Source organism: Loxodonta africana, chromosome 16 (assembly GCF_030014295.1).
Source record: "Loxodonta africana isolate mLoxAfr1 chromosome 16, mLoxAfr1.hap2, whole genome shotgun sequence".
In the NCBI taxonomy this organism is placed as follows: Eukaryota; Metazoa; Chordata; class Mammalia; order Proboscidea; family Elephantidae; genus Loxodonta; species Loxodonta africana.
The window spans coordinates 85,763,197-85,785,464 of record NC_087357.1 but is presented as its reverse complement, the minus strand read 5'-3'; the positions used below and the strand labels follow the sequence as shown (position 1 = coordinate 85,785,464).

Here is a 22,268-nt window from a genome sequence, read left to right as displayed (position 1 = left end):
AGTTAGGCAATGTTCCTTCCTCCTCTACTTTTTGGAATACTTTGAGCAGGATTGCAGTCAATGCTCTAAATGTTTGGTAGAATTCTTCAAAGAAGCATGGGGTCCAGGGCTTTATTTCGCTGGGAGGTTTTGATTACTTATTCAATCTCTTCAGTGGTTATGGGCATGCTGAGATCTTCTACTTCTTCTTGAGTCAATTTAGGTTGACTACATGTTTCTAGGAATTTGAGTAGCTGTCTAGTGTCCTTTCCTTTCTGTGTGAAAAACTCTAACACTTCTTGCAAGGCAGGTCTGGTGGTAACAGACTTCCCCAGCTTTTGTTTATCTGAGAATGTCTTGATTTTATCTTCATTTTTCAAGGACAGTTTTGGTGGATAAAGAATTCTTGAAAGACAGTTCTTTTCTTTCATCACTTTATGTAGATAGATAAAGCTCTCTATATATGTACATATGTGATATATGCATATATATAATATAAAAAAAAAAACCATTGTCATCGAGTCAATGCTGACCCTATAGGACATAGTGACCCTATAGGACAGGGAAGAAATGCCCCATAGGGTTTCCAAGGAGCAGCTGGTGGATTTGAACTGCTGACCTTTTGTTTAGCAGCTAAGCTTAACCCCTGTGCCACTAGGGCTCCATATATATATATGTGTGTGTGTGTATGTGTGTATATATATGTGTGCATGTGTATATATATATATGTGTGTGTGTATATATGTGTGTGTGTATATATATGTGTGTGTGTATATATATGTGTGTGTGTATGTGTGTGTATATGTGTGTGTGTGTGTGCGTGTGTGTGTGTGTGTGTGTTATTCCATTGCCTTTCGGCCTTCAAGTTTCTGAGGAGAAATCAGCACTTAATCTTATTCAGGATCCCTTATATGTTATAACGGGCATTTCTCTTGCTGCTTTCAGGATTCTCTCATCTTTGGTTATCAAGAGTTTGATAATAAGTGTTTCAATGTGAACCTTTTCCAGTTTATTCTACTTGGACTTCATTGAGCATTTGCAGATTCAACTCCCTAATCAAGTCTGGAAAGTTTTCTGCCATTACTTCTTCATATATTCTTTTTGTCCCTTTCTTTCTCTCCTATCCTGCTGGAATTCCCAGGATGCGTACATTGGTTCATTTGATTAAAAAAAAAAAAATTTTTTTTTGATAGTGTCCCACAATTCCATTTGGCTTTGCTCATTTTCCTTTATTCTTTTCTTCTGTTACTCTTGAGACTCAAAAAGCTCTGTTACTTTGTCCTCTAGTTCACTTATTCTTTCTTCTGACAAAAGTGCTCAGAGGGAAATTTATAGCAATAAATGCCTACATTAAAAAAGAAGAAAAATCTCAAATCAATAGCCTAACTCTACAACTTGAGGAACTAGAAAAAGAAGAGCAAACTATGCCTAAATTTACCAGAGAGAGGAAACAACAACCAGTTGTTTAGTGCCTTTTCTGATTTGCCTTTTGTAGTGTGAGTTCCAATTCTGTTATCTTTGCAGTCAGTCAGTGGCCTGGCTGATGCCACTAGAAGGTGCTCTGACCTTTTCATTCTGCCAGGAATGACATCGTGCTAGGAAAAATTTGAAGTCTCCACTCCTGCTTGAACCTTTTAGGGCATCACTGGACCAAGCCTTCTCTGCAAACTGTGAAACCTTAAAACTTTGAAGGAAAAGGTCCTCACTACACACCATAGCATAGTTGTGGGCTCATGGGCTGCTGTTTCCACCTCTGTGGAGGGGCTGAGGAATGGGCGATGTTAGCCAGTTGCTAAGTGTGGTTCACCTAGGAAATATCAGCAGGTTAGCCCTTCATTAAGCATCTCCCTGGTTGATTTAAATGTCTGATCTGTTTACAGAACCCCAAAATAGATCCTAGAGCTCTTCCCAGGGTAGTAGATGATTTTCTGGAGAGAAGGATCTTTACAACTTCTTAATATGCCTTTTTATTTTTAAAATTCTAACTTTTACAGTAAACTCTTCCAGTTCAGAACTTTCTCCTATTTCAGCCCTTGGGAGCCTGTTATTTGCAACCATTAAGCTCAATTGCTCTCATTTGATTCATGGTGACTGCAGGAATTGCAAACTAATTCTCTTCAACATGGGCCTGGTCTTGCCTTGAGGATCCCGCATCTCCTGATTTTCTGGGTGCCACACAGAGACATGAAGGCTTGGGACACAGCGACCATCAGCTAAAGCTAAGTCTTTTACACACATTCCTGGGCAAAAGCTTGCAGTTCACAGCCAGGTGTGCCAGCCGCCCTCACTGCTGTGGAGCAGGGAAGGAGGAGCTTGTGTAAGATAGAGAGACAACTTTTCCTACCTTGTCGGCTTGTTGTTTTTTCAGCTTTTGGTTAGATACTGTACTTCTATGACTGGTTTCCACAGTACTGAGTCTGTTAGTTGCACCACATTGGTTATTTTACTTTGTTTACTTTTTTCTGTAATGTTGTGAGGGGATAGGAGCATTCAGCTGCTTATACTGCTGTTTTGCCTCCTTTCTATCCTCAAATGTTCTTTTATAGCAGTGAGTAAATTTTTGTGGTTTCTACATTATAGTGATTTAGAATATAATATTGGAATCATTATTACCTGTCCTCAAGCACAGAGGATGTGACCCAGCTGGAGCTGGGCTCACAAGGACTCACAAAGACACATCCACTGGGCCCTGAGGTATAAAGACAAAAGCTAAGATAATCTCAGAAAATATCTTTTAGGGAACCTTTCACATAAACCATTCAAACAGAAAACAAAATAGTTTCCACTCATCTTTTTCTATTACCATTTAGTGAATAGAAAATTTGTTGACCAATGAAGACCCTCTTGACTGTCATTACTGAAACCTGTACCAATGATTGTTAAGAAAGACAATTCGAAATGTAGGATCACAGTTTCTAGTCAATCTGTGAATAGGTGAAGCTTTCAATAGTTTTGCCCATTTGTAATGTTATCTACTGATGATTCTGTATTGTTCTCTGGACTCAGGCAGAGACGGCTGTGGCAGCATGCTTGTTGATTTTCCCGTTCTTGCCTATTCTGTAATATTTCCTTGGACTCGGACAGACATGGCTGTGGCAGAATGCTCGTCAGTTTTCCCATTCTTGCCTGTTCTGTAATATTTCCTTGGACTCAGGCAGACATGACTGTGGCAGCATGCTTGTCAGTTTTCCCGTTCTTGCCTGTTATGTAATATTTCCTTGGACTTGGACAGACATGGCTGTGGCAGTGTGCTTGTCGGTTTTCCCACTTTTGCCTTTTTGAATATATGCCAAATAAAACTTTCTTTTTGCTTTACTCTACTTTGTGATTTTTTTTCCCTATAACAATAGCTCAGTACATTTTTGCAGGGGGGTTGCCCTTATTCATTTTTTTTTTTTTAATTTCTAGTGTGAATACAATGGTATCTCTTAACTTTATTCCCAGATCCTTTATTTCTGCTTATTTACCCCAGAACATGAACAATTTACTCTCGGCCTACTGCTGTGGGAACCCTTTGGCTTTTTTAAGTGCATGACCTGTAGAGCACTTCTCTCCTCTGTCCTCAGGCCATAGGTCTGTTTTGCGGAAGTGCAAGAGAATCTTCTGAAAAGATCTGAACATGTGCTGATAAGGAGAAGGTAGAGTGAACTTCTCTGACACGCCCACACATATGAGGAGATTTCCATTTGGTTGCAGAGACCTGAATTTGTGATTTAAGCTTATGCGGGTATGTGGAGGTGACTGGAGAATGAGAGAGTGATTCTCCTTCCTTTTTGGCTGTCCACCAACTGCAGAGATCTAAGCCAGATACGAAGCATTTCTTACACTGTCTTAAGTACTCCACAGCTAAGTCACATTTCTTGAACTAACTGGCAAACAGTTGATAAAAAAAATAGTTAACAGGTAGCCTTAATATCCAGTGCTTTGGGGCTTTGACTCTATTTCTGGATTTCCTGATTATTTTATGGGATGTGGGGGCGGGGAGGTGAGGGGTAGTTGCCATTATAATCCCAAAGTTAAGATATGAGACTTTCCCAGATAACACTGGTTTGAAGGACAGCTGTTATGTTAGGGTGGTAGGTACACGGGGTAGCCCTAGGCCCTAGGGAAGAGGTGAATGACTGGGTCTGTTGTGGGCGTGACATCTGAGGCTCCCAACCCTGACCCTGGTGGCCTGTTGGGCCATAGATTAGTCAGGTCTCACACTGGGTCCCACAGAGACATCTTCTCTGTTCTCCAGTCCACAGCCTCCTTCCCACTCGGGGGCCCATGACTTCATCAGAAAGTTCACAAGTACAGAGAACCTCAGCACTCCCAGATAATGTACCCCCAAGTCTCTTCTAGTGAGAATCTGCCTGATCTTTCCAAGCAACCCTGCCTGGGTGTCTGGGTGTGGCCAAGTCAGGACTGAGGCACTGGGACCCATTCTGGTCCTGCAGAAGACTTCAGACCCTGGTTGACCCCTAATCCCTTTATTACACAATTCATTCTAAGCCCTAGGATCAGGGACCAGAACTCCTGACAACCTGCCTGAATCTCGGGTACCCAACAGAAATCTCCCAAGATACTCAGTAAGGCCCCCAGGGCTATGGGTGGGCAGGACAAGGCCAAATTAGATGGTGGCAGAGGAGGTGAAAAGGAGCCAGTTCTAGAAGGCACAGTATGGGCCTGAGTTCAGGAGATAGCTGGAGTTTGTGTCAGACTGCATGCTGTCAGCTCTGGTCTGTGTTGCCTCGAGTAGCTTCCTTAACCTCTCTGGGACTCTGTTTTCTCGTTGGTAAAATAGAGAAGCATGTGCAGACATCATAAGATCCTAGAGGAAGGGGCCTAGCAAAGTTCAGGGTCAGCTGTAAGTACCTCCATAACCAATTACCCGACCACAGCCCCAGAACCTTAGCTTCAAGGAATTTCCACTGGGGACATGACCATTGGATAAAGTTGCTTAATCCCTCTGCCTTCCCCTTGCTGGTCAGAGAGGTCATTTCTGGCCACTGTCCCTTGTCTCCCTTTAGTTTCCTGTATTTCCTCTGCTTGGGGGGGGGGGTTCCATTTTCATATCCCTCTGTCCTACCCTGTCCACTGAGTGGACTTCTTTGTCTCAGCTCTTCAGGGCATCAGGCTGGCAGTGGGCTCTGGGGGCCATAACTCGGCCATCATGGCCCCATGTGGAAGCAGATGGTAAGGGGGCATCCATCCAAGCATGACTGAAACCCAGCACTCTGCTCAGAGATCCAAGCTGGAGTTCATCAGCCAGAGGAACCCAGGTGCCCCCGAGGCCAGGTGTAGCCCTGTGGGTCGTGCAGGGCCCATGTGTTCCAAGCCCATTGTGTCAGCAGGGTTCCCAGTCTTCAGGGTCTACCCAGAGCTCTAAACGCCACCCATTCAGCTGCTGAGAGCCCGCATGTGCCTAACTGAGAGGATGTGGCTAACACAGCCCTCATGACAGCCCCAGGGCCTGGAATGCCCTCCAGGCCACCAGGCTCAGTCTGTGCAAAGTTCTGACTGAGGAGAAGTACAGGCAGGTGAGATGCAGGTTCAGCAGAAGCATGGGCTCCCTGGGGCTCCAGGACCACATGAGAACAGCCCTGTGGGGTTGTCTCAAAGCAGGGGTGGGTGAGGTTTACCGCAGAGAGAGGGCAGAAGCATGGCTCAACAGCCAGGCTGCCTGGCTCAAGTCTAGCTCTTCACCTCACAGGCTGTGTGCCCTGGGACAAATTACTGAGTCTGTCTGTGCTTCAATTTCCCCCTCTATAAACTGGGATAACAATAGTACCTACTTATGCGGGGTCACTGGGAGTAGTAAAAGAGTGAAAACACATAAAGTTCTTAGACAATCAACTGTCCCAAGGGAGGGACTCACAAATATTAGCCACAGTTATGACTGAATTCCAAAGAGGGTCATCTAAAACATTTAGGCTCAGCCCACTGTTACAGGGCAATGACAAAGAAGTGTATCTTTACTACCTGGTAGAAACTAGTCTGTATTGGCCAGACAGTATTTGGCAGAAAGGGTAAACCCAGGGAAATTACAGTCCAGGATGATGACTCACCTGCTGGGGTAGCACCAGGAGAACCACAGGGTCAGGCAGGGGCATGGGGAACCCTTTGGAGACCATACCATAAAGGAACTGCACCAGCAACATCCAGTCATGTGGGGTGCTGTGAGCATCATCCTGCTACATTCAGACAGGTGCCTAGAGGTGGCTTCCTGGCCCATAATCTGAAAGGACTATTGTCCCAGGCTAAAGTAATCATGGGGCCCTTCCCACCCAGAGCTCCCTGTACCTGCTTACCCTGTCATCACAAGGAGACAACTGGATGCAGCTCTGGTTCACAAGGGTGTACAGGGCATCCAGTTTGCACTGAAAAGCAAAGGCAGCCATGAGGAAGCTGCACATGGGTGTTTGCTCCCCAGGGCATCAGGGCCCATAGATCCCGAAGGCCCACACAGTGCAACTTCATCTGGGAGAGGGGGTCTGGCAGCTTGGAGTGTTGATGGGGGGCACTGTGGGTGACAGACAGTTTGGAAATCTGGAACAAAATAGCATTTCTGGTGTGGGAGGAGGAGAAGTCAGTGGCTCCTTTTAGAGGAAGAGTTCAAAGGTTGGCAGAGCATGTGGTAGCCTAGGAGAGGTCCTGAGGGGAAGACATGCATGGGCACAGGGTCCTGGGCAGGAGCTGGAGTGGGGGTTGCATTTGGGGGAACTCAGGGAGAAAGGCAGGTGGAAACTGAGATAAGAGGACCCATGCACTGTTCTGTGGGCAAGTTCCTGATGCCTGGGGGGGGGTGGGGGGTGGGAAGAAGCAAAAGCAACAAAAGGAGGAAAGCAAAGGTGAGGATCATGGCTGCTGGGCCCTGCAGTTCGGGCCCCGCTGGGTGGGGGGTGGGGGGCTGTCCATCTCAGGAAGCTGGTTCTTCCCTCTGGAAAGGTGTGTTGTGGTTTCTCTGTGCCCCCAAATTGTCAGGAGAGAACACAGAGCTCCAGGAGGAAACCAGGGATCCAAGCACAGAGCAGATGCTAAAAAAAAAAAAAATGCTAGGCCAGAGGTAAATGGGAGGCCTGAACCAGGTAGAGCCGGGGCCGCTCTCCCTCAGCCCTGTCAGCCCTATCCACACGCCTGGCCAGGTCTCCCCCACTTTGGGGAGGGAGGTTCTACAGAGTGAGCTGCTTTAGTTTGGGTTCTAAGGGCTCAAATAAATTCCTGCTCAGGGGACCTGATGATGGCATTTGAGGGCTTCTCCAGAGTTTCCCAGCCTCTGTGCAGCCCCTGGCACCCCACTGTACCACCCACAGAACAACACCTTCCCTACTCTGTCTACACAGCCTGCTGCAGCCAGGTCACCATGTGCCCCAGACATTTCTGTAAAGTTTTAATGGTGGTAACAACATTTGCCTGGAATTTTTCCTATTTTTTTTTCTGACCTGCACACGCTTCTTTATGACTCAGCCTGTTTTGACTCATCCACCTGTGGGTGAGTAGTTTGAATCCCAAGCCACTCCCAGAGCTGAGGACCTCTTTGAGAAGTGAGGCCTGGCTGACAGGAACCAGCTGACACACCCAGAGAAAGGAGCCAGGTTCAGAAGAGCCCCTGGTGCCAAGACAGTCGGGTAGGCCTTCAGATTTTCTCTAGCACTGGTGGTCAAAATCAAGGCCCATAAAGCTCATCTCCACCCAGCAGTACCTTCCGGGTGGGGCCTCATGGCACATGCTCACACCTTAGTCCCAGGCCCTCACAGAGGGACCTTCTCACCTGCATCCGTTTCATCTCCTCAACTCCTGGGCATCCACAACAAGGGAACACCAATGTGGGACATTTCGTCGGGGGCATTGTCTCCTCCTTTTCTGGTTCTTCCTAAAAAAGAAAAAAACTGCCATCAGAGGGAGAGAAAACGATTGTTGGTTTCCTTATTGGGCAGCCCCTGGGGGTCAGAGACATGATTCCCTTCCCAGCTCCTGGCACAGTGTTTGACACTCACTCAGCAGGTTTGCCAGGTAAAAGAAAGAACAGGTGAGTGAGGGGACAGGGTATCTGAATTTCTTATCATGTACCACCCGAATCATAGGGGCTGGACTTCCATGTGAGAACAAGAAAATCCTCTTTAATTCCAAGAATGGCTCTTCCCAAAATACCAACAAAGGCTGTCCTGTCCCTTTAGTACTTCCAAGGCCACCCTGTTGGTAGAAGACTTGTTTGGAAGCTGTACAATGTCATGGAACATGCGCAATGTCATGGAACATGTGTGATGTCATGAAGGCTGTGAAATGTCATGGAGCACATGTGATGTCATAGAGCATTGCAAAGTTATGGAGCATGTGTGACATCATCAGGGCTGTGTGATGTTGTGGAGTCAGTGTGATATCATGGAGGCTGTGTGATGTCATGGAGCACATACAATATCATGGAGACTGCAATATTATGAATACTATGCAATGTTATGGAGCATGTGAGATGTCATGGAGGCTGTGTGTTGTCATGGAGGCTGTGTGATGTCTAGAAGCTGTGTAATGTCACGGAGCACATGTGATATTATGGAGGTCTGTCATTCCTGCATCCTGTTCACAAGGCCCTTGGTCCCTGTGCTCCCTGAGTTGGGCCTCCTTTCCAGTTCAAGCCCAGGGAAGACTAGCCTTGCCATCTCTAAAGCCCAGCCAAGCCTATCTGCCCCGCCAGGGTATTTATGACGAAGAGAAACCAAACAGAACGAGGTATACATCAAGAGACTAGAGGTGCCAATTGGATATTTTGAAATAGGAGGCTCCTTTCCCAAAAGCTCTCCAGAGCCTTGAGGAAATACTCTGTTACCAACAGTCCTTTGGGAATTGAAATAAGTCTCATTCCTTTCAGTAGGCATCACAACAGTTGCTGAAACAGACTGCCCCAAGCTGCTAATCACATAGTAAGGGCCCAAGAATATGCTGTGTTGGGAGTAGAAAAAAAATGTTGTCTGAGTGACATCACTGGAAGTCCTTGGATCCCAAGTCCTTCCCTGGGGCTCTCTCTGCTATCTGTCACTGTATCATTTCTGCCAGTTAATTGCCCAAGTCAATGGGAGCCCAATGGGCATGGAGAGAAACTATACCCTAGGCAATGGGAGGCCTCGTTTGAAGGTCAGGGACATATCAATGTGCTGACAGTATGTTGATGAAAAACTAGCTTACCTTTTTTGGTGGTGGAGACTGTATTGGCTGTGATGGTGGCAATGGTGGTGGTTCCTTGACAGCCTAGAATGATAAAAGGGCATGAGTACAGCTGGAAAGGGGTGGTGCAGGCTCTGCTGTGGTCATGGCAGAAAGAACAGGACACTGATCAGAGTGGCAGGCAGAGCACAGGCTTTGGGAAGGAAGCCTAGATCCCTGTTGCCCAGGGTGCTATGGCCAACACGCTCTATCTCTGAGCCTTGGTTTGCTCATTTGTCAAAAGGGAATATTGCATCACCCCTTGTAGGGAGGTTGGGCAGGCTCCAAAGGCTAATGCGCCTTGTCCAAGGTAGTGGCGCCACACCTGGTAGTTTTTAACATCTGCCAAAAAATCGTATGAGAAGGACTTGCGCCATATCCTTTATTCTCTCTCCATTCCCTGAGGCCATCACAGGCCTCCTGTCCCTGAGGATGACAGCCTCAAACCAGGCTCTCTCTCCTCACTGCTCCCCCTGTGCACCTGTTTCTACTGCACCTGTTAGTTCTAAGCTGGTTTGTTCTCTCCTTTCACACCTCTGCTTTTAACTCACTTCACCCAGCTCTCTGGGATGTGTCCTGACAGTGCCTCTGCCACCCAGGCCCCAGGAGTGCTAATCTCTGTCCTGCTACTGCTTTGCAGTACACCAGGCACTTGCCACAGCCCATCATGGTTGACAATTTACTCTCAATGCCCCTGGCCAGATGCCAGACTGGGAACACTAGGCAGGCCTTGGCTCAGAGTTCAGCATGTCCTGTAGGTGAACTCCCTGTGGCAAGTATGAAGGCTAGTGCCCACTGGAGGCCCAGGCCAACTCTAGGGTCCAAGGCTGTGAAGACAGAACCTTCACCTCAGTGGGCTCAGGGGACAACCACGAAGCTAATGAGAACCTCCCCACAGGCTGTCACAGGCCGGTGTTCCTCAGAGAGTTGATGGGTGCGGCAGGGACACTCACTGGCTTGCGGCACAGACGCCAGGCACACCACAGCAGCACCGGGAGCATCAGCAGGGACGGCACCAGCACCGGGAGTAAGGGGATGTTGGGGAAGCCAGGGAAGAAGCCATGGCCCTGTGGGAGAGCCATGGTCACTGTCCATCATGCTGGGTAGACAGTGGGCATGGCAAGGGCTGAGGTGGACCAGGGTGGCCTCTCCTGGGTGCCATCACCTGAAATTCCACACCAGATCTTCACATCAGTCACTATCCTCTCTCTCCAGGCTGTCCACCCTTAGGGACCACAGTGGGGCTAGGAGCCTAGGGTCAGACCCCTGGAAAGCCACATGGAGCCCTGGGCCACAGGGACAACTCTGACCCTGCTCAAAGCCTCTGCCTCAGAGCCCTGCAAGGATGGCCCGGAAGCTCCACAGTCTGCACACCTCAGCGGACAGCTTGCCCCTTTCCCTTTCTTGCCTCCCAGAGTGTGTCTCCATCCCTTAGGGGCTCTGGAATAAGCCCCAGGGGGGCAAATGCAATGCCTTTCTCCCCTACCCAGCCAGGTACTCACACACTTGGTGCTAGTGATGCTGAGGTCATTGGAGAGGAAGTTGAGCCCATTGTTCAGGCTGACTTCAACAAAGACAGTCCTGAAGCACAAAGGGCAGACGGTGACCACTAGCCTCAGAGATACATTTCTTGCCCTTGACTCACACCTCTCCCACAGCTCTCCTCACTGCAACGACTTTGAAAATAAGGCGTTTGGAGGCCTGGAAAGTCAATAGCATGGACAAAGCACCTTCATTCCCCAGAGCACGGTGGGGCCGACCTCTGCAATGAAAACCAAGAGAGGCCCGGGCCAGGCAGGGAGGGCCCTGCACCAGTCTGATGCAGCTGCAGCCATGGGCAAGGTAACCAAAATGTTTGCTCTTCCATATTCACAGGACAGGTAAGCTTGGCTCTAAAACACCACCGGGAGCAAAGGTACAATTCCTCAGGCACAGCAACACCCATGTCCTGGCCTCCTCAACCGAGCCTGGGTCCCTGCACAGCTCTGGGGTCCACCAACAGAGCAGGTGAGGGCTCCCTGAGTCCTATTCCCCTGGACACACACACTGCTGCCCAACAGAGGCAGCACCCACATTCTGTACACCCGATGGAGGCAGACTCTACCCACCTGGTCTCCTGCCCACTAGGGTCCCCAACAAGGGCACGTACATTTCAGCTTCTTCCAGCAGTGGTCCTGGGCAAGTTACGGTGTTTTCTTCCACAGTGATCGCATTTTCATCTAAAACAAAACCACATGAGAAGAATGTCAATGACACATCAGTCCACCCATCTTCACCTCTCTGCCCTTGGCAAGCAGAGCAGACACTGACAGACCCCAGCTTCTCAATGCCTTCTCCCACTCAAAGGTACTTGCTGAACACCTGCTGTGCACCAGGCCCTATGTGGGCAAAGACCCTGCTCTCAGGGACTCACATTCTAGGGACTGGACGGGGAAAGGGACAATAACATAAGAACAAAATCAATGGCAGAGTGAGAAGTGTAGTGATGACATGAAGAGAGGGAAGGGATAGAGAATGGAGAAGGGGCAGCTGCTCAGGAACTGGTGACCTGCCCTAGCTTTGAGAGCTACAATTTGTATTTTAGAGAAATGGAAATATTTACACATAAATGATGCAATGTGGGGGTATCAAGGAACCAGATGGATGTGGGCTGACAGCTACTGAAAGACTACAGGGACTTCAAGTTCATTACACAAGTCTTCCTATTTTTGTATATGGCTGAAATTTTCCATTAAAAATAAGGCCTTTCTGAGGACATGACATTTGAGCTGAGACCAAAAGATGTGGCCCCAGCCACGGTAAGGTCTGAGGGAACAGTGTTCCAGGCTGTGAGAGGCTCAGCTTGTGGAGGAGGGAAAGAGGTCAGCGAGGTCAGCAAGGGAGCCTCGGAGATTCTGGATGTGTTTTGGATATAGAAGCAAGAGGACTTGCACCAGCACTGGTGGTGGAAGTGGAGCAAAGAGTAACCTAGGATGACATCCAGGTGTTTGAAAGTGTGGATGGATGGTGGTGCTATTTGCTGAGATGGGGAAGCCCAAGGAGGGAATAGGGTAGTTGGTTTTTGCTTTTTGTCTTTTGTAGGGGCCTGGGAAGTGGGACTCACAAGGTGCAGACAGCTCCAGAACGTACACTCTTTTCATGCACATTCCCCGCAGTCCCCTCAACTGTGGCAAAGCAGCAAGAGCAAAGCTCCCTTCTCAGGATGGCTTTCCTACTGTCTCCCTACGTGCTCTGTGTCTGCTTCCTGGATCCCATCTTCCTCTCTGGATGTTGGAATGAATGGTCTCTGAGTCCTCAGTGGTTCTGACTTTTGGGTCTCCAGAAGAATCTTTGTCCTTGGCCTTTATGATGACCCAGACTTCCCAAGGATCAGGAGTAAGACTGAGGCCAGAACTACCACTCTGCCACGGGCACTAAATGATCAGATGCCTGCCTGCATGTTCCTATTTGGCACCCAAGAGTAGTGACCATGGGGTGATGGGAGGACACGTGGCCAGAGAAACCTTGAACAGTGCATGGCTGACACTCTCCTGAGACACTTTCGAGAAACATCTTCCCAAAAGAAGATATGTTATAAAATTATTCTTTTAAAATTTGTTTAGAACAGGCTTGTAACCTGTTTATAAATATTGTCTAATTTTTATGAGATAAGAGTCTAGGTGTGACTACTTGAACATTTAAACTTTAAAATAAATCCAAAACCAAACCTGTTGGCATTGTCCTTAATCAAATAAAAGAGGTCCCTAATTAGGACCTAACTTTTTTTCTTTTTTAAAATTGTACTTTAGGTGAAAATTTACAGAGCAAAGTAGTTTTTCATTAAACAATTAATACACAAATTGTTTTGTGACACTGATTGCCAATACCATGACATGTCAACATTCCCCTTCTCGACCTTGGTTCCCCATTTCCATTTGTCCAGTTTTCTTGTCCCTTCCTGCCTTCTTATCTTTGCTTTCGGGCTAGCGTGCCCATTTAGTCTCATATACATGATAGAGCTACGAAGCACATTCCTCACCTGTGTTACTGTTTGCCCTATTTAAAAAAAAAAAAAAAAACCCGTTGCCCTCAACTAGATTCTGACTCACAGAGACCCTATGGATCTGTCTAATCTTTGGCTGAAGGGTGAACCTTGACAGTGACTTCGGTAATAAGTTAAAAGGGTATCCAGGGGCCATACTCTCAGAGTTTCTCCAGTCTCTGACACATCAGAAACTGGTCTTTTTTGTGGATTAGAATTTCATTCTACATTTTTCTCCTGCTCTGTCCAGGACGCTCTATTGTGATCCCTGTCAGAGCAGTCAGTGGTGGTAGCTGGGTCCCATCTAGTTGTTCTGGATTCTGTCTGGTTGAGGCTGTGGCAGTTATGGTCCATTAATCCTCTGGACTAAGCTTTCCCTTGTGTCTTTTGTTTCTTTTTTTTTGCTCCAGCTGTAATGGGGCCAGGAGATATATCTTAGATGGCTGTTCATGGGCTTTTAAGACCCCAGATGCTACTCACCACAGTCAGATGTAGAACATATTCTTTACAAACTATGTTATGCCAATTGAGCTATATGTCCTCAAAGACCATGGTCCCCAGCCTTCAGCCCAGTAACTTGATCCCTCAGGGGGTTTGGACCTGCCTGTGAAGCTTCTATGATTTTGCCTTGGTCAAGGTGCGCTGACTTCCCTAGTATTGCATAAACATCTTACCCTTCACCAAAGTTACCACTTACTTAATATTAGTTAGTGTTTTTCTCTCCCCATCTTTCCCCACCCTTGAAGCCATCAAAGATTTTTTTCTTATACACTCCTGGTGGAAATGTAAAATGATACCACCATTTTTTTAAATCGATTTGGCGGTTCCTTACAAAGCTAGAAATAGAACTACCATACGATCCAGCAGCCCCACTCCTTGGAATATATCCTAGAGAAATAAGAGCCCTCACAGAAACAAATATATGCACACCCAAGTCCATTGCAGCACTGTTTACAATAGCAAAAAGGTGGAAGTAACCAAGGTGTCCATCAACAGATGAATGGATAAATTATGGTATATTCACATAATGGAACGCTACGCAACAATTAAGAATGATGAATCCGTAAAACAGCTCATACCGTGGATGAATCTGGAAGGCATTATGCCGAGTGAAATTAGTCGGTTGCATAAAGACAGATATTGTATGAGATCACTATTATAAGAACTCAAGAAAAAGTTTAAACACAGAAAAAACATTATTTGATGTTTATGAGGTTGGGGAGTGAGGGAGGGAGAGGATTCACTAACTAGATAGTAGACAAGAACTATTTTAGGTGAAGGGATACACAACACACAATACAGAGGAGGTCAGCACAACTGGAGTAAACCAAAAGCAAAGAAGTTTCCTGAATACAATAAAACATTTCAAAGGTCAGAGTAGCAGGGACAGGGGTCTGGGGACCATGGTTTCAGGGGACATGTAGGTCAACTGGCATAACAAAATATATTAAAACGTTCTGCATCCCACTTTGGTAAGTGGCATCTAGGGTCTTAAACGCTAGCAAGTGGCCATCTAAGATGCATCAATTGATCTCAACTCACCTGGAACAAAAGAGAATGAAGAACATCAAAGACACAAGGTAAATATGAGCCCAAGAGACAGAAAGGGTCACATAAACCAGAGACTACCTCAGCCTGAGACCAGAAGAGCTTGATAGTGCCTGGCTACCACTGATGACTGCACCAACAGGGAACACAACACAGAATCCCTGATGGATCAGGAGAAAAGTGGGATGCAGATCTCAAATACTCATTAAAAAAAACAGACTTAATGGTCTGAATAAGACTAGAGGGATCCCAGAGATAATGGACCCCAGACTCTCTGTTAGCCCAAGACTGGAACTATTCCCAAAGCCAACTCTTCAGACAGGGATTGGACTGGACTATAAGACAGAAAATGATACTGTGGAGGACTGAGCTTCTTGGCTCAAGTAGACACGTGAGACTATGTGGGCAGCTCTTGTCTAGAGGTGAGACGAGAAGGCAGAGGAGGACAAGAGCTGGTTGAATGGACACAGGGAATACAGGGTGGAGAGGAGAAGTGTGTTGTCTCATTAGATGGAGAGCAGCTAGGAGTACATAGCAAGGTGTGTATAAGCTTTTGTATGAGAGACTGACTTGATTTGTAAACTTTCACTTGAAGTACAATAAAAAAAAAGATTCTTTGTGTAAAGCTTTTCATGAATTTTTATAATAGTGGTCTCATACAGTATATGTCCTTTTGTAATTGACTTATTTTACTCAGCATAATGTCTCCCAGATACATCAATGTTGAGATGTTTCAAATTCATCATTGTTCTTTAATCATTGTGTAGCATTCCATTGTGTGTATGCACCAGAGTTTTTTTTTTAATCCATTCATATGTTGATGGGCACTTAGGTTGTTTCCATCTTTTTACTATTGTGAATAATGGTGCAATGAACATGGGGATGCATATGTTTATTTGTGTGACGGCTCATTTCTCTAGTGTATATTCCTAGGAGTGGGACTGCTGGATCATATGGTATTTCTATTTATAACTTTTTAAGGAAGCACTATACCATTTTCAAAAATGGGCATACCATTTTGCATTCCCACCAGCAGTGCTAAGAGTTCCAATCTCCCCGTAGCCTCCCCAACATTTTTTATTTTGTTTTTTTCTTTTAATCATTGTCAGTAATGTCAGGATGAGATGGTACCTCATTGCAGTTTTGATTTGCATTTCTCTAATGGCTAGTGATTGCCAGCATTTCCTCATGTGTCTGTTGTTGATAAGTGCCAACGAATCAGTTCTGACTCATAGCGACCCTATGTACAACAGAACGAAACACTGCCTGGTCCTCTGCCATCCTCGCGATCGTCATGTCTGAGCCCATTGTTGCAGCCCCTGTGTCAATCCATCTCATTGAGGGTCTTTCTCTTTTTTGCTGACCCTCTACCAAGAATTATGTCTTTCTCCAGGGATTGATTCATCCTGACAACATGTCTAAAATACGTGGAGACAAAGTCTTGCAATCCTCGCTTTCAAGGAGCAATCTGGCTGATTTTCTTCCAAGACAGACCTGTTCATTCTTCTGGCAGTCTATGGTATAGTCAGTATTTTTTTTTGCCAACACCATAATTCTAAGGCATCAGTTCTTCTTTGGTCCTCCTTATTCATGTCCCGTTTCATATGCATATGAGGCAATTGAAAATATCATGGCTTGGATCAGGTGCACCTTAGTCCTAAAATGGTATCTTTGCTTTTGAACACTTTAAAGAGGTCTTTTGCAGCAGATTTGCCCAATGCAGTGCATCTTTTGATTTCCTGACAGCTGCTTCCATGGGCATTGATTGTGGATCCAAGCAAAATGAAATCCTTGACAACATCGATCTTTTCTTCCTTTATCATGATGTTGCTTATTGGTTCACTTGTAAGGATTTTTGTTTTCTTTATGTTGAAGTGCAATAAATGCTGAAGGCTGTAGTTTGATCTTCATCAGTAAGGGCTTCAAGTCCTCTTCACTTTCAGGAAGCAAGGTTGTGTCATTCTACCTACTGCAGGTTGTTAATGAGTTCTCCATCAATCCTAATGACACATTTTTCTTCATATACTCCAGCTTCTTAGATTATTTGCTCAGCACACAGACTAAGTACCGTGAAAAGATACAACCCTGATGCATGCCTTTCTTGATTTTAAACCATATACTATCTCATTGCTCTGTTCAAATGGCTACCACTTGGTCCACGTACAGGTTCTGTATGAGCACAATTAAGTGTCCTGTAATTACCTTTCTTTGCAATTATATCCATATTTTTTTATGATCCATACAGTTGAATGCCTTAGCATAGCCAATAAAAGACAGGTAAACATCTTTCTCGTATGCTCTGCTTTCAGCCAAAATCCCCCTGACATCAGCAATGATATCCCTCTTTCCATGTCCCCTTCTGAATCCTCTTCTGAACGTGTCTGTTAGCCACCTGAATGTCTCCTTTAGTGAAGTATCTATTCATGTCCTTTGCCCATTTCTTAGATTGTCTTTTTATCGTAGAGGTGTTGGATTTTCCTGTAGATTTTGGAGATTAGAACTTTGTCAGATATGTAATAGCGAAAATGTTTTCCCCAGTCTGTAGGTTTTCTTTTTATTCTTTTGGTGAAGTCTTTTGGTGGGCATAAAGTTTTAAGAGTACCCAGTTACCTAGTTTATCTTCTGGTGTCTGTGCAGTGTTAGTTAAAGTTTGTATTCTCTTTATGCCATGTATTAGGGCCCCTATTTTTCTCCCATGGTCTTTATAGTTTTTGGTTTTATATTTAGGTCTTTGATCCATTTTGAATTAGTGTTTGTGTATGGTATGAAGTATGGGTCATGTTTCATTTTTTAACAGATGGACATCCAGTTTTGCCAGAACCATTGGTTAAAATGACTGTCTTCTCCCCATTTAATGGGCTTTGGGCTTTTGTCAAAGACCAGGTGGCTGTAGGTAGATGGATTTACATCTGGGTTCTCGATTCTGTTCCATCGGTCAATGTGTCTGTCATTGTACCAGCACCAGGCTGTTTTGACTACTGTAGCTGTATAGTAGGTTCTGAGGCCAGGTAGTGCGAGCCCTCCTACTTTATTCCTCTTTAATAATGCTTTCCTTGTCTGGGGCCTCTTTCTTTTCCATATAAAAGTTAGTGATTTGTTTTTCCATCTTGTTAAAGAATGCTGTCGGTATTTGGATCGGGATTGCATTACATCTGTAGATCGTTTTGGGTAGAACTGACATTTTCTCAATGTTGAGTCTACCTATTCACGAGCATGGTACGTATTTCCATTTACTTAGGTCTCATTTGGTTTCTTGCAGTAGTTTTGTAGTTTTCCTTGTATAGTTCTTTTATGTCCCTGGTTATATTTATTCCTAAGTATTTTGTTTATTTTTTTTAAGGTCTATTATAAATGCTATTGCTTTCCTGATTTCCCTTTCATAGATCTCTTTATTAATGTATAGGAATCCAACTGATTTTTGTATGTTTATCTTGTACCTGCTACTCTGTGGAGTCTATATTAGTTTCAGTATTTTTCTTGTGGAGTCTTTAGGGTTCTCTATGTATGGTATCATATCATCTGCAAATAGGGATGGCCGTTATTTCTTTTTCTTGCCTTATTGCTCTAGCTAGAACTTCCAGCACAATGTTAAATAGGAGTGGTGATAAAGAGCATTCTCGTCTTGTTCCCATTCTCAGGGTTAATGTTTTCAGACTCTCCATTGAGAATGATGTTGGATCTTGGTTTTTAATACATGCCTTTTATTATGTTGAGGAATTTCCCTTCTACTCCTATCTTACTGAGAGTTTTTATCAGGAATGGGTTTTGGATTTTATCAAATGCCTTTCCGCAGTGATTGAGATGATCATGTGATTCTTTGTTTTATTTATGTGGTAGATTATGTTGATTGATTTTCTAATACGTAACCACCCTTGCATACCTGGTATGAATCTCACTTGGTAGTGGTTTTTTTTTTTTTTTTTAAGATGTTGAATTCCACTGGCTAAAATTTTGTTGAGAATTTTTGCATCTATGAGAGATATTGGTCTATAATTCCCTTTCTTCTGGTGGCTGTGGGCTTCTTTTGCTGCTCTATTTGTTCAAGTTGTAGCATTAATGTTTTGATTTTGTCCCTTCTTTTTTGATGTGTGTGCCTGTTGCTACAAATTCACCTCTGAGCATTGCCTTTGCTGTGTCCCAAAGATTTTGGTATGATGTGTTTTCATTCTCATCTGATTCTAGACATTTTTTTTTATTTCATATTTCATTTCTTCTATTAGTGGTTTTTAAGGAAGGTATTATTCAGTTTCTGTGTATTTGATTATATTTCTTGCACTGTTATTAATTTTTACTTCTATGGTATTGTGATCAGAAGATCCTTTGAATTACCTCAATGTTCTCGATTTTGTTGAGGGATGCTTTGTAGCCTAAGATGTGGTCTATTCTGGAGAATGTTCCATGTGCACTGGAAAACAATGCATGCCTTGCTGCTGTTGGATGGAGTGTTCTATATATGCCTGTGATGTCAAGATGGTTGATTGTGGCCTTTACGTCTTCTGTATCTTTGCTGAGTTTCTTTCTAGATGTTCTGTCCTTTACCGAGAGTGGTGTGTTGAAATCTCCTACTGTCAATTTCTCTTCTCAGTGTTGTTAGAGTTTGTTTTATCTATTTTGGAGCCCTGTTGTCGGGTGCATAGATATTTATTATGATTATGTCATCATGGTGGATTGCCCAGTTAAAACCAAACCTATTGCCATCAAGTTGATTCCAACTCATAGCGACCATATAGGACAGAGTAGAACTGCCTCACAGGGTTTCCAAGAAGTGGTTGGTGAATTTGAACAGCTGACCTTTAGGTTAGCAGCTGAGCTCTTAACCACTGCACCACCAAGGCTCCAAAGTCTTCCCTGACTGGGAAATGAATCCAGGTCACAGCAGTGAAAGCACTGAATCCTAGCCACGAATTATATGTCTTTCCATGTCTTTTGCCTTAAAGTCTATTTTATCTGAGAGTAGTATTGCCACTTCTGCTCTTTTTTGGTTGCTGTTTACTTGATACTTTTTCCATCCTTTGATTTTTAATATATGTACATATTTGTGTCTACGATGTATCTCTTGTAGCATGTTGATAGGCCATTTTTTTAATCTAGTCACTTTCTGTCTCTTTATTGGTGCATTTAAGCCATTTACATCCAGTGTGATTATCAATAGGTGTGAGTTTATTGGTGTCATTTTATTGTGCTTTTTTTATGGTGCTAACATTTTCTTTGCTCCTCTAACTCTCCTGTGTTGAGTTCCTTTTGTTTGTGAAATTTCTTTTCATGTATTTTGTTATTGTAGATTTTGTGTTTACTGAGACTTTGTTTTTCTTCTTTATTTTGATGGATATGTTTGTTAACTTTCTTTGTGGTTACCTGAAATTTACCCTTATTTTCCTAAGTTTGAACCAGTTTTTTATTACCTGATATCACCTGACTTCCTCTTCATTTGAAAGTTCTATACCTACATTGTGCACCCCCCTTAAAAGGGTGTTCTGACATTGTGGTCATCTACAAATTGATGTCATTAGTTCCCTGTTTTGAATCTTTTAGTTTTGTTTTGTCCTTAAGAGTTCATTACCTAGGTCAGTATTTGGCTGATACTGATCTGTGTTCTAGATTCAGGTTGTGTTGTCTGATGTTGCTGGTTCTCTAAACAAAGCACTCCCTTTAATAATTCTTTCAAGTTCAGTTTGGCTTTTACAAATTCATTTCTGTTTATCTGGAAATGCCCTAATTTCACCATTTTATTTGAGAGAGAGTTTTGCAGGATACATAATTCTTGGTTGAAAATTTTTTTCTTTCAAGGTTTTATATATATCATCCCATTGCCTTCCTGCCTGCATGGTTTCTGCCAAATAATAAGAACTTAGTCTTATCATTTCCCCTTTGTATGTTACTTTTCATTTTTCTTGAGCTGATCTCAGGACTCTTTCTTTGTCTTTGATTTTGGTGACTGTGATTTTGATATGCCTTGGTGATATTCTTTTGGGGTCTATCCTATATGGGGTTCATTGTGCTCCTTGGATGGTCAGTGTTTCATCTTTTATGATGTTAGGGAGGTTTTCTGTCAGCAAATATTCAATGATCCTCTCTGTGTTGTCCATTTTCTCCATCTGTTCTGGAACCCTGATCATGCGCAAAGTTTTGCTCTTGACGATATCCCACGTAGTTCTTAGATTTTCTTCATTCTTTTCTCTGATTTTTTCCTCAAAATGGCATCCATTGATATGTCTTCAGTTTCGCAGATTCTGTCTTTCATTGTTTCATATTTGCTCCTAAAACCTTTCATTGCATTGTTCATTTCTGAAATTCTGCTGTTTATCCTTTGAATTTCTAGCTGCTGTTTTTGTATGATTTCTAATTGTTCATTTATTTTGACAACTTGTTCTTGTATTATTTTCCAGAATTATTCTATTGCTTTGTGTTTTCCTTGATTTTGGCTATGTTTTGGTTGGTTTTGTCTGTGTTTTCCATGATTTCGTCTGTGTTTTTCTTCATCTCTTTACTAATCTCTTGGAAATCCCCGAATATTAAACTTTTGAATTTCCTATCATTTTTATCAGGTAGTTCCATGGCCTTTTCTTCTGCTGGAAAGTCAACTAGTGCTTTATTTTGTCACTTGCTTAAGCCATCTTGTCCTATTTTTTAATCTGTTTTGATATTATCTGCTGTCTCTGAGACATTCAGTCCAGCAGAGGGGGAAAGGATGGAGATGAGTCATTTATCTGCAGCATAATGCTACGGCAGGTAGCAGGAGGGGTCTGGAGGTGGTGGGTCCCGTTGGGGCTGTGGTGGGCAGCGGGAGGGTTCCAGAGCCGGCAGAGAAGGGCCTGAGGATTGGGCCAGTTCCCCTCAGGGCCATGGCCAGTGGAGCTGAGAGGTAGGAGGGGGAGGCAAAGTCAGGGGCAGAGGAGGTGGTTGAATGGAGGAGAGCAATAGGGTGGGTTAGTACTGTGCTTCCCGGCAGTCCAGGTTGCCGGGATGGGGCAGTTATAGCTGCTGTTTACCAGAGGGTTGGTGGTCGTAGGAGCATGCTCCTGTGGTTACTGGGTGAGAGAGTCTGGGCTCTTCCTTGAGTTGCAGCCAGCAAACATGGTCATACTTAGCCCGTATGTGTCCACACCATACCTCTATCTCTTACTGGGAATTCCGTCAAGGTGCTTTCTGTGTGCTAGGTTGTTGGTTTTACTCCAAGATGGCCATGCTGAGTCATGCCATTTGGCTGGGAGCCTCCAATCCATATCTCTATTCTTTCCCCATTTTCCATTAGTTTCATCTTCTCAGTGACTTATGATGTAATACTTTATCCCTTCATTTGAGGTTCAGGGTTCCAGGATTGATATTTGTATGTTTTACTTGGTTTTTCGGGTCTTTGTTACAGCAGGATGGTTTAGTGCGTCTGATTAGCTCACCTTCTTGGCTCCACCAGCCTATTTTTTTTTTTAAATAACATTTCATTGTGTTTTGGGTGAAGGTTTACACAGCAGTTTAGGTTTTCATTCAGCAATTTCTATACAAGTTGTTCAGTGACATTGGTTGCTTTCTTCACAGTGTATAA

The 22,268-nt window shown here is 44.2% G+C and overlaps 1 protein-coding gene across 1 annotated transcript in view; it reads right to left on the bottom strand.

Annotated features, from left to right (window-relative positions):
- Positions 1–22,268, bottom strand: part of ANTXRL (ANTXR like) — a 112,361-nt gene that overhangs the window by 3,807 nt on the left and 86,286 nt on the right. The window contains exons 10-15 of the mRNA XM_064269093.1: positions 10,662–10,740; positions 10,113–10,226; positions 9,142–9,204; positions 7,733–7,834; positions 6,273–6,341; positions 6,030–6,155 (exon numbers count right to left, since the gene is read on the bottom strand). Of these exons, the coding sequence (XP_064125163.1) occupies positions 6,030–6,155; positions 6,273–6,341; positions 7,733–7,834; positions 9,142–9,204; positions 10,113–10,226; positions 10,662–10,740 (553 nt within the window). The remainder of the gene's footprint in view (positions 1–6,029; positions 6,156–6,272; positions 6,342–7,732; positions 7,835–9,141; positions 9,205–10,112; positions 10,227–10,661; positions 10,741–22,268) is intronic.